At 38.4% G+C, this 13,427-nt stretch overlaps 1 protein-coding gene across 2 annotated transcripts in view; it reads right to left on the bottom strand.

The window, feature by feature from the left end:
- The window catches only part of LOC149799941 (monocarboxylate transporter 12-like), a 39,543-nt gene that overhangs the window by 13,211 nt on the left and 12,905 nt on the right, over nucleotides 1–13,427 (bottom strand). For both annotated transcript variants that reach the window (XM_089957148.1, XM_089957149.1), the window contains exons 2-3: nucleotides 5,988–6,173; nucleotides 5,151–5,294 (exon numbers count right to left, since the gene is read on the bottom strand). In XM_089957148.1, coding sequence (XP_089813274.1) covers nucleotides 5,151–5,294; nucleotides 5,988–6,153 — 310 coding nt within the window. In that variant the 5' untranslated portion in view covers nucleotides 6,154–6,173. The remainder of the gene's footprint in view (nucleotides 1–5,150; nucleotides 5,295–5,987; nucleotides 6,174–13,427) is intronic.

Here is a 13,427-nt window from a genome sequence, read left to right as displayed (position 1 = left end):
ACTTCAGCACTATAGGTTACATCATACGTCATCGTCTTCCATCTTGGATTATTCGTCGGGACTCGAAATTGAAATCCTTAGAGCATTTTGTTATCAGGACTTCAACATTTTGATTCGCTGATTATCCTTGGATTATTTTTGGGATTTGATTCTTGAAACCGTAAGTTCATATTTGTCATTTTTTCCAGTAAAATAAATTATTCTATTTTGTCGAAGCTTGTTGTTTTCACTCTTTCTTGTGTTACTCTTTTTTTTTTATATAGCCACAACACGTGACAAATAATAATAATAATAATAATAATAATAATAATAATAATAATAATAATAATGAGGACTTTGTATAGCGCCTAATCTTTAGAAGCTCTAAGCCCTTTACAACGTTAGACAACACCTATAAGATTAAAAAACCATAATGATATGATTTCAAAAACAAACACCATGAAATTAGAAAACATTAAAAAAGAACATGCTGAGAATATTTAAGGTAGGAAACATTATTAGGTCTTTAAGTTTGTTCTTGCAGTCGAAATAAGTGAGTTTTGAGAGCCCACTTGAATGCGATCACATTGTCTTTGTGTCTAAGTTCAGTGGGCAATTCATTCTCCGTTGCTGGGCCATGGTATGCAAAAGAACGATGTCCATATGACTTTGTTTTCATAGTGGGAATAATGAGTATACGATTGTCAGAAGAGGAGCGTAAGTATCTTGCTGGTGTGTACAAATGGGTGAGGTCAGATAGGTATGTTGGACTAGAGTCCGACAGTGAAACGTAGCACAGAGAATACATTTTGTGCTTGATTCTGGATCGAATGGATAGCCAGTGTAGGGTACAGAGCAGCGGGAAGGTGTGCTCTGATCGTGGTACTCTAAGTATGATCCGAGCAGCTGTGTTTTGAACTTTTTGAAGTTTCTGGAGCAGATATTGAGATGAACCAGACAGAATTGAATTACAATAGTCCAGTCTTGAAAGTACTAATGAACACACCAGTGGCATCAACTGAAAGAGAATTGCGAATTGAGCTGATGCCTTGCATATGTTCATAACATGTTGGTGCAATGTGAGAGTACTGTCCAGAGTAACATCTAGGTTTCGTACTGATTGTGTGAATTTAATGTTGGTGTTGCTGATATTTATTGTTTGAGGTAAAGGATGTGAATGAGAAAGTCTTTGTGTTGTGATCAGAATGTCCTCAGTTTTATCATCATTCATCTGCAGCTTGTTACATGTCATTCATGATATCACATCAGAAATGCACCTCTCTACACCTTGGATGGTAGCATCAACTTCAGTTGGGTGGCTAGATTTGTATATTTGGGTGTCATCAGCGTACAATTGGCGAGACACTGGATGATGATCTATGACACTTGAGAGCGACTGAGTGTACATAATGAAGAGAACAGGACCAAGAACAGACCCCTGTGGAACACCACAACATAGATCAACTGGGCTGGAGTGTATTCCCTTTGCAGATACAATTTGTGTCCTGTTGACCAAGTAGGACTTGAACCACAGTAAGGCTGTATCATGAATAGCAAATACATGCTGGAGACGGTGAAGAAATATATTGTGGTCTATTGTGTCAAATGCTGCGGACAAATCAAGGAGGGTAAGGACTGTAATCTTTCCGCTATCCAACGTAGAGAGAATGTCATTAACTACTTTTAGAAGAGTAGTTTCAGTACTGTGGCAAGGACGATATGCATATTGTACATTGCTAAAACGACTGTTTGAATTTAGATGAGATACAAGCTGGGATAGAACAACCTTTTCTAAGATTTTTGTTATGAATGGAATATTAGAAGCTGTGCGGTATTTTTTTAAATCGTTATGGTCTAGTGCTGGTTTTTTCAGCAAAGGCTTTACAATTGCAGTTTTGAAAAATGATGAGAATTCCCCGGATGAGAGAGACGTATTAATAACATCAGTTAGTGAAGGCAATACTGGATCTAAGCACTCAAGCAGAATTGATGTTGGAATTGGATGAAGTTCACATGAACTCTTCATCAGGAGTGTACGTACGAAACCCAAAGAGACAGGTTCAAATGTTGCTAATGGTTGCCACTCTAATTCTGTATCCCAACTGTATGATGACGACGAGTCAATTGAAATTGTGGTTTCAAGCTTATCTCTAATGGTTTGTACTTTGTCACGGAAGAAATTTGCAAAGGTCATTGCTAAGTTCATGTAAACAATTAATTCGATCGAAGTACATCACACAGTAGCTTAATGGCGGTCATTCATTATCCGTTGATCAGAGGAAAACTACTCTAGAGATTCTCTAGTTGATGTGTATGTATGTGTGATTTTGATTTTTAACGTAGATTTTGAATTGTCATATCGCTACAATGTCCCACCCATGCACATTATCCTGACACCAGTCCGACCAGTCCTAACACTAACCATCTACTGCTGAGCGCCAAGCGAGGAAACTGTTATTACCATTTTTGTAAGTCTTTGGTATGACATGGCCGGGATTGGAACCCACGAATCTCTCATAACATCCCATTATTCAGCTATATTGGCATGCGTGGCACATGCCAAACATGTGAATAACTGTTCATAAATATATTTATATTTTTATTATTTAAACATAATTTGTGAAAAATACAACTATTTTGTGTGGAAAGAAATAGTTTTGGAGCAAGTTTATCATAACAAAATTAAAGAAGATAATACCATTTAATTAGAAAGAAAATACTCGCGAATTTCATTCAGTACATTCCTTGCTGATGGACTACCGAAACAAAATACCGCGATAAAACCGGTAATACCGCGCACTTTTAGCCTCTGTTGTTAATGTATTGTGTGACCAATAGCTTGTCGGTGTTAAACGGCGGTTAGCAAAACGGTCAGAGATGTGTCTCTTATACGCGTGTTTATTTGGTCAAGCGCATTAGCGTGAGCAGAAGTTTGCGACTGGTCAGTTTTCTTTATGCCCGCACGATGCCATCATCTTATCTATCTACGGTCGTTACACTTCGTTTCACGTCGTTCCTTTGAATATGTAGCTAACGAAAGAATCTGAGCCATCTAGATTGCTTGTTAAATTGTGCATATGGCGTTAGTTGGGAATGATCATTGCTGCATCCGTGGACATCGCCATAAATCACATGTAAATTGACCAATTTAGACTTTTCATACAGCATATAAATTTCGAGTCAGGGCACGTGGGCGTCATGGAAGTTACCATTATGAAAATCGAACAGGATAAATAAATGACTGGTCAATTTAATTAGCTTTTTATGGACAACTGAAACTTCATCCACCATAAAGCACTTGTTCAAGACGATGTTTTGTTTACCTCCATGTGCCCAGATTCGCTGTAAAACAATGTGGATAGACGTTGGTTGGTTGTTGTGGGGTTTAACGCCATTTTTCAGCACACGATAGGCCATATATGGCGGCCAGTATTAATGGTGGAGGAAGAACCCGGGAAAACCCCGGAAAGAACCACCGACCCACGAGAAGCTACTGGCATGCTTTCTCACATATCTACATTGGCTGAATCTGAGACTCGAACCGGCGCAGACAGAGGTGAGATGGCAGTGATCCGTAACGGCGAACGCTTTAGACCACTCGGCCACTCGGGGCCCCTATGTGGATAGACGATCTGCAACTATCGAAGGCAAAATGTCTTGTCATGTCAAATATTAGTTGCGTGTCTTTTTCATGTGTTTAATAACTGGAAATATTATCTAGTTTTCTCAGTCGTTTTACACGTAACTGAATTTCATTTCTAAATAATAAAATGTGCACTATTGTTCATGATTTAAAATTTAGTTATATTTTCTTTTAAATGACAGATTACATAACTTGCGTCGGTTGTTTCCGTCAGTAAGGAATGTACGGAGGTTTCCGAGTAATCTGGTGACGAACCTCGTGATATTAGCTGCATGTTTTCATTTTTCATGGCATTTTATAAAACAGTTATGCTTATAAGTAGTGAATTTGAAATTATATTTATTATCCTTCATCAGAAGTTTGACACATGTCACATGTGGCAACGTAGTGGCTAAATAGGATGTTGTGAAAGATATTCGGGTCAATTGCAACGTTTTGAAAACATTTTGGATTTAGAAGAAAAAAAAGTGATTTTATTTATGTACGAGCGTATTTCAATGTGTTAAGTACACATACTCCTTTGTGAAACAGCGAATCATAAGGATTTTGAGGAAAGCATCTGTTTCCGTTTAATCAATTGTCTGGCAAATTCTAAAGTACACTAAATATTGTCTCATTTGCTGAGTCAGTGTGTCTTATGTTTAGTAGATGTTTACTGGCTCTCAGTAATAAATACCTTGCCCGGGTGTTGACATACCACTCAAGGTTTCCCAGTTCATTTTATGAACATTGTAACTAGTAAGCTGTATACTTTCTTGTCAACACTTCCTATTATCAGCACAATGCCTTCGCAGGCCTTCAAATACAGCGTAAGATTAATAATCCCATTTTAGTTACATCTTTTAGATTACAACTTATAAGGCTATTAACATAAGGATAGTAAAAGCATCCAATATTAGGTAATTTCGACAGATGCTGTGATTTTCTTTCGTGCTGAGATATTGTAATTACTTTTATTTCAAGATAATCATTTCTGAAATAATGTAATGGGTATGAACGTTTTTTGTTGTTGTCATTAATCGGCGCAAGATATTTTTGCATAGCTATTGACAGACAGATTCTTTTTATTAACATGTAGTGACACACCCCTGGCCCAGAATATTAAATGGTTTGTTTGCAATATAATTGCGGTATACCGTGGTAAGTATATCGGTTTGTGATGAAATGCTGCGGTATTGCGTGGAATAACATTTTTATGGTACCCAGTTCTACTAGCTACCTACTAATATATACCGATCTTATGGTCTTCATAGCATTTCTACTTAACACATTCATGTCATCCTCTGACAGACTTGCGCATTCTACATTATCTAGTGACAATTTTAGTTTCGTTTTTTTTAACGCTGTGAAAGTTAAGTGAGTTTTTTTTGTTCATATATTTAAGGTAACTGTCCAAAGCTACCTTCTATTCTTAATGTATTGGTGCTCTACATGCTCGTTATATATGGCTGTTAGTTAATACAACAAACAAAAAAAAAAAAAGAAGAGAAAAATAAAAAGAAGAAAGATAAGGAACTGTAATACTTACATGAGACACTATACACTCCACTTTGTACGCTAATGATCAGTGATGTCATTGATGACGTGGCATTGAATCGCTCCTGCCACTGGATAAAATAGATTCCGGAGTTTTTCAACGCTCCAATAACAATTGTAAGATAAACTAAAGCTCCTAAAAACAAGGAAAAAGAAAAGAAAAAACACCTTAGTCAATGACTTTCCTGATCATAGTTAGCAAGGAGCTATAGTTTAGCTATATGCAGAGCCATTCGTCGTAAGTTTCACTTTTGTTTCAAATAAAAAAGTTCTCAGAAAACAACAACAACATGTAAATGGGATACAAAGTTTCATGTATGAACGAAACTGATCTAAAATTAGTTCATCGTCCAAATGTGAACATACTTTATCTTCACGTAGTGAGTTGGATTTTGATTGTAATATTTATTTATATTGTACGTATTTATATGTAACATTTCATGTAGTTATGTAAGTTTTTATTTGTATAATGTTTATTGCTTCATGAAATATGTGTTATTTAAGACAGACATGAATGGTTTCTAGTTTTAATGCAAAGCAATACAAACAAGTTCTTTAGTGCCGAGTCCACATTAATAAAGTTACTTGCAATGGAAATACCAAGGTAACCGACCTATGCTGATTCGATGGTAGAATTTTAACTTGCATCCTTTCAGCTGCTTGTCCGGCACGCTAACCAGTGATTCGTCGTGACTCTAGTAAATGATTTATTACTTCCGAAAACCCCCAACAAAAAGACATAAATATGTCTCCTACTTTATTGACACAAAAACTGTGTATTAACAATCTTGCAAGACTACTGAAATGTTTTAGTGAAAACAATGGGTACCTAAGAGTATCATCCATGCCCATCCTCTATCGACTGGAACTTTGTTTTTCACGGACATGTCATCAGTTTGATTTGACGGATCCTCAGTGAAAGCTGCGCCACCTTCAGAAGACGAGTTTCCGTTTTTAAGCATCTTAGCTTGTGAATCGTCCTGATCTTTCTCCATTTTCCTCTGGTACGGCCGTGCTGGTGAACGAAATTAAATAAAATGACAGTAACAACGTGTTGTTGAATATGTCGTCCTTCTTGTCCAATAAAAGAAATGAAAAGGAAGAAAAACGCAAAGTCACACATACCTTACCGTCAGGAGGTAGGACAAAGACCGACGATATGCCGATCTGTCAAATTGCGGGAATTAAGAATGTCAGTATGAGGTATTCCAAAAATGATAAACTAGCTATCAACAACAACGATGAAATAATGTGAATCAACACGTATTTGCTTCTTAGTAGCTATGGAGTTCAAAGACATTACTGCGTAATAGTTGTTGGCTATATAAAAGTCTTCATTCGGTCCCAGTAATTTACTTGATGTGGCCGCCAGTTCAAAGGGTTTGATCGGCAAATGCACAGGATATCCGAACATCGGTCATAGGATATCCCAAATATCATTATGTCAAAACTGATTTTGATTTCTATATATTAAACTGTAAAATAAACAAAGCCGAAACAAAACAAGCCAACAAATCCCGAACGAAGTAAACTTCAGAAGCTACTATGGTTATCTTACAGATGGTTTTCTTGTCTGACAGTCTATAAAGGTGTCAATGACCAAGGAAAAGCTTTGTAAAGCTCAGCTGCCCGAAGGCTATATTACTCATAGCTGGTCAAATGTACAGAGAAAGGCAACTTAATTCTTAGTGAACAATAACGCTGTAAAATTTACAGATCTGCTTCGTAGTAAATATGCGTGTTTGTTGTTCTAAAGGTTTTTTATGCATATGAGAGACAGTAATAAGTGCGATTTTTACTATCTGAGAGAGTACTATTCACCTTCTAAAAATCTAAGCATATTAAGGATGAAAACAGTGACCCATAACCGGTGTTTATAGACAATAGTTATACCGTACATTATATTAAATCATTTTGATGGATTTTTGGCATTACTGGAAGCTATGTTCGTCAAAGATATACCCCATTTGAGGTCCCTTGCAATTAATTTGTTACAGCAATGAGAGAGAGGTCACTCCAAAGGGATATAACTGAAGTAGTCATCACGTGACAATATCTTTCCACCCAAAGCAGTATACGGATTATTCATGCAAAAGTACATGATATATTTCCGGGCCATGCGATTTTGAACGCATTTGCCTAGCGCTTTTCATGCAAATGTTAGTACCATTTTACAGCGTGGTTATGAACCCTAGGAGACATTGGTTACTCTTTAAGCAGCAGGGAAGTTGAACAGACCAGTGCGTCCAGCCAAAATAAACCTTCCTACGCGAACTTTCTCCGTAGAAGCCTCAGATTTAAAAAATAACGCCTTCTACGAGAGCTAATTTTCATGCATTTCAGACTGAGTGCATCGGGTGGTCGCGCCGTGTGTGTTAGTAAATATAGCGTTCGAGACAGGAAAAATAAATGTCAGGGAATTAATTTTTTGCAACGTGGGGCTGCTTTGGCCAATTTTACGTCGCATTAAAATAATATACTTGAAAATAATATGAGTTCGAAAACTAGCACAGTTGGAGAGCCTCATTCTGCTAGATTAGCGCGAGAACAATTAGAGGCGGTAAAGAAACTTATCCCGGCAAAAGAATTATATAAGAAAAAGGTCCGAGCACACGAAGACACAGAATTTGGAATTACCGAGATATCGTCAAAATGGTTAAAGCCAGTTACCGAAACAACCGAGCGAGTCATATTTGGTGATGTGAAAGATCCAGATATCAAGAAACGCGGAATTCTTCCCATGTTGAAAGGTATCGAGGAACAATCACGAGTATTACCGGAACGATTAGCAATACTAGCACAACAACGCGGGCAACAACCAGGAGGAGGAAAACCTGCAATTGGTTTTAAAATAAGTAAAGGAAAACCTGGAGAAGGAAAACCTGGAGTAAGAAAACCTGGAGTAGGAAAAAAAGCGTTCCATCTCGAGGATTTAAGAGGAAATTTCGCCGAGGCGGGATGGGAAATAATATCACAGCCGCTCTCGACGTTGTATAGTAATATAGATCAATTTGGTCAATTTGCGGAAGATTATTTTGATGGTCGAAGAGAATATCTGACTGATGAAGGGAAAAAAAGATACGCAAACCGTAAAAATTGGTATAATATGTTATATAAAGTTTACACGGGAAAATCACAGGCGAGAGAAACGGATCCATATTACAGAAGATTTTTAACAGCCGCAAAGGAAACGCATGATTATAATGTGCAACAAGCGAAAGAAGAAAAGCAACAAACGAAAGAAGAAAAGCAACAAGCGAAAGAAAAAAGACGACAGGAGAAAGAAGAAAAGGCTAAATCTTCACGGAAAAGAAAAGCAAAATTAAAAGAAGATATTCAACCACAGGAGGAAGATATTCGACCACAAGAAGAAGATATTCAACCACAGGAATTGGAAGAAGAATTAACTGAGGAAGAAATTGCATCTCGTTTAAGAGGAAAAGTTGATTATACTAAACCCGCTAATATTTATTTGAGAGAAGACAATATCGATAAGCTCAAAGATGATGGCGAAAGATTAGATACCGCTGCGAATTATACTCCAGCGAATAAAAGATACTACTTGAAAAAAGAGTACATTGATTCGTTTGGACCAGGAACATGGCCGCAGTTAATTTATTTTGGTAGTTTGGGAAAACCGATGGATTTATTCGATATCGGATATTTAAATTTTAAAAAGGAGCTCGATGAATATCAAGAAACACTTGGAAGAAGAAGATCGTTTCCACAACATCCTAGCGGGGTACCAGGGGATCCTTATCCTAGACCAGGTACCCCACCACCACAAAATTCTAAAATAGGAAGCGGATATACCGTTTGTCCTGACAGCGTCGTCAACGACGTATCTCGCCTCGAAATATTAATAGGAGGAAAGCGAGCCGGAAACAATTCTTCTGAAATAATCAACGAGGCCTCAGATATTTGCCAGCGATTATTTCGCGGTGGCGTCATTGATTCTCACATTTACAAAGAGCTTGTTGACGAACTCATCGATTAAAACAACGCAATTGAAATAACATGATTGTTCACAAACATCAACGCAGACCTAGACAGGTCCGCATAGTTAACTCTCGATTGCCCGTATATAAATATATTCACGGTAACGGATTAGGCGACATCGTTGGAAGCCTCGTTACGCGAGTAGTCCCTAAAATCGGACCCGCAGCTAAGCAAATTGCATCAAAAGCAATAGGAAAAATTGGCGAGACTGTCATCTCTGGTATTGGTAATTTGGCCAGTAAAGGCTTCGATTTTGTCAAAGGTAAAATATCAAATTTGGTGCGTAAAAAAAAGCAGCCCGTCAAATTACCTAGCACCAGCGAAATGCCCCCCGAGGTCAGTAAAGCTATAAACGACGCAGCAAATAAAAAAATAAATGACCTAGCACAGGAAGTTGCTAACACAAATCTAGCAAAGAAAGTAGCAAACACAAGCTTCATATCGGGCAGCGGTCTTCGTTTTAGATGAATTTCTTAATAATAAATGTTCGCACAAGTGTCAAACGAAGTGTTCGACATGGACGAGCCTGTAGGTAGAGACACATCCGTGCGTGATTTCCAGTATTTCTCGTACGACACAGTGACACCAAATGCACCCAATCGCGTTGAAATTCAAGTTCACGATACAACAAGATATTTTCTCCCATCTGAGGCGTATATCGAATTTGTTGGTACACTTACAAGAGATACTAATGTCGACTACGGAGCAGATTTTAAAATTGGATTTGTCAACAATGGCATCATGGCATTATTCAAGAGCGCCACTTATATGATTGATGGAAGAGAAATCGAATCAATCACGGGCAACGCTGATGTTGCAACGACGATAATAGGTCTGGCCAGATACTCGGATGATTTTATCAGGTCAGCAGGTCCTAGTATGATGTTCGCCAAGGATAATTCTGATAACGCTGATCATGTCCAGTATATCATCAGACAACCGGTTGATCGTGCTAATCCCGCTGCTCCTGTTGCCATCGAAAATATGATAATTGACACCAATGACAATTACAACCTTGGATTTGAAACACGGAGAAAAATGTTAATTGGCGGTGCGCGAAATTTCTCCTGTGCAATTCCGTTATCTCACATTTTTGGATTTTGCAGACACTTCAGGAAAGTTATTTACGGAGCAAAACACACGATTTCTTTTGTTCGAGACGACATAGGCAATAACAGAGCCATCTGGCGAGAAGCAGGTGTGGGCGCAGGTGATCAAGGTAAGGTGGTCCTATCTAAATTTACATTGTGGATGCCAGCGATAGTTCCATCGATAATTGCGGAAGAAAAATTATTGTCATTCATGAATCAAGGTGGTAAGTCTGTTATGTCCTGGCTAACAACTACGACTGACTCTATCGACGTTAATATTAACGGAATGTTTACTTGGCGAATTGCGTCACAACAAGGTGTCTCGGCACCTAGACACATCTTTGTTGCTCTTCAAGCTGCAGATAGATATGATCAAGAACACAGTCACATGATATTCGATAATTTCGAGGCAACAAACGTGTCGTTGAGGATAAACGGGCAACAAGAACCATCCGAGGATATATCAATTAATTTTGCCAATTATTCGACGGCCCGCGCATATCATCGCTTGCTAAGTTTCATGGGTCGTGATCAAAATATCGACACCGGATTGCAAATATCACAGCTAGATTTTAATACTCGCTATCCTATCTATTATTTTTCCCTGGAACATCTCGATTTGGTAAAACAATCTGTCGTTGATATTCATTTCAAGGCCACAATTAACACAGGCGGAGCAGTAGCAAGAGCGATCGCGGTTATTCTCAGCGACAGAACAATGATCTTGGAAGGCATCAGCGGCAGAATGAGAATCATCGACGCTCCTGTCGAGAAAATGTAACTTTAAAATCGAAGATTTTTAAGATTTTCTAAATTTAGATTAAGCGATTATTAATATGCCATACGAACACGTCAGCGTAACTCTGACCCCGGGTCAGATGAAAAAACTCCAAACAGCAACAGCAAAGCGATGCGGTGTGAAATTAACCCTGAAAAATGATAAAATTCAGGGCGGTCCTAACAAACTGTCGCTAACTAGGGGTCAACGTGAACGTTTCACCAAAGCCAAATCAGCGAATTCCGGCGTTCATGTGAATCTTAGTATAGGTGCCATCAGAGACATGGTCAAAACGGGCGGAATTTTCCCTTTCCTAGCCGCTATTCCTGGATTATTATCCGGGGCTCTTCCGGCAATTGCAAAAGCGATAGGATTAGGTGCGGCCGGAGCTGTAGGCGACAAACTAGTACACAAAGTAATGGGAGGGCGATACGGTAAAAAAAATGGAAGCGGCCTTTATCTAAGACGCCCCCCATACGGATCCGGCCTAAGATTAGCACGGCCTATTCAAATTTAGATTTATTCAACGAAGCAAAGAAAAAAAAAAAAATTTTTCAGAGGCGTATTTATGCGGGATCAACTACCAGAAAAACCAAATTCCACCGAGACAGGAATAATAAATCTCGATTCAAATACTGGCCCTGGCACACATTGGGTCGCCTACGCGATTAATCCTCGCGAAGTTGTTTATTTTGACTCGTACGGACTAGCGCCACCAAAAGAATTTATCAATTACGTATCAAAGTTAAATATTCCGATTTGGTATTCGACACTTCCAACGCAGACGTTAATGGATCCACCGATATGCGGCCCAGAATCAATTGATGTCCTCGACGCAATTTTGAAAATCATCCGGTCCGTATCATAGAATCGTATTTGAATATGCCATAGATAAATATCATGGTTGATATTTACGGTAGATTTATCTACAGGAAGAAGGAAGCAGAAGTGACTGACGTCGATCTATCAAAATTCGCAACCAGGGATGATATTAATAATCTTCTATCGCTGTCAGAAGTAGATCCTGGCGAAGTTGCTATTTTTCAGAGCCGTGAAGGGAGATTACAAACAAGCAACGTCAAAATAACTGATATAATCAAGCGAGACGAATATAACGATCGTATCAATCAATTTACTAGCCTGTCAGATTCGGTATCAAAATCCATCGCTGATATCGCCGATATTATAGCGAAGTTACCCTCGAAGGCTAATATCGCGGATGTGGAAAAAAAGGACAACGAGCTATCAGCAACGTTGCTTCTAAAGGCCGATAAAACATTATACGACGATCTTCAGGACAGAGTGACAAAAAGACTTAACAGGCTAAATAACGATCTTAAAAAACTTGACGATGCCTTAGCTAAATTTAGCAAAAAATTTGAGGAAGATATAAAAACATCCAGCGATACTTCCTCCGCCGCAAACGAACTAGCAAAGAAAAAAGCCGATCAAGCATCGCATGACGATCTTAGCGATAAAGTAAGAAAAATCAACGAGGATATTACTAATATTCTCGCCGATATTACCGAAATAAATACCGTAATGAGTCAGAAAAGCGATAAAACATCGCACGACGATATCAGCGAGAAAACGAAAAAAAATCAACGAGGATATTACTAAAATCAACGAGGAAATTAACGTGATACGTGAATTGGCACGTCAAAAAGTCGATATATCGTTGTACGACGGAGAAATTCGAGATTTTAACACGAAAATTCTTGACGCAACTACAAAAATTAGCGATATTAACACAAAAATATCGTCAATGAATCTTGGAATATTGGCGCGTATTTCGATACCAGCGGAAGTAGAAACAGAAAATCTTCCCTGCCATGTACCATTTGTGGTAAAAATACAAGATGTTGAGTGGACACCTGAGAATAACACATTTAGCTTTACCTCGCCAATTACTGGCGTATATCGAGTATATATTATCTCCTTTATGACAAAATTCAATGTGGTGATAGACGATGGTTCTGATTTTCGTGAATATGATCCTGGGATTTTTATTACGACTATGTTTAAAAATAAAACGAAAACTTTTAGGCTAGAACCACTAGTTAGAACCATGATGATGGCCGATTGTCATGTAATTTTCGAATATTTATCCGGAATATATCCAATTGGTTAGATAAACTAACTAATAAATGACCGCATCGGACTACCGTTACAATCAGGCGCGTTCGTGGCAAGAATCGCTAAAAAAGCTCCTCGACGAGTATCAGGTAAAAATAAAGAAATACCAGCGCAGATTAATTGCCATCGATGTTGCTGTGTACGCGGTAAGTGCAGTAATCGCCGGTGCAGGTATAATCTTATCCGCGGTAACAACAATCGCGCCGATCATAGCAACGATAATAATCTCGTCGACAACGACAATCGCCGGTGTTCTCAATATCAT

The sequence above is a fragment of the Sinohyriopsis cumingii genome, chromosome 5 (assembly GCF_028554795.1).
Source record: "Sinohyriopsis cumingii isolate HCF-2022 chromosome 5, ASM2855479v2, whole genome shotgun sequence".
Taxonomy (NCBI): Eukaryota; Metazoa; Mollusca; class Bivalvia; order Unionida; family Unionidae; genus Sinohyriopsis; species Sinohyriopsis cumingii.
This window is presented reverse-complemented; position numbering and strand designations above follow the sequence as displayed.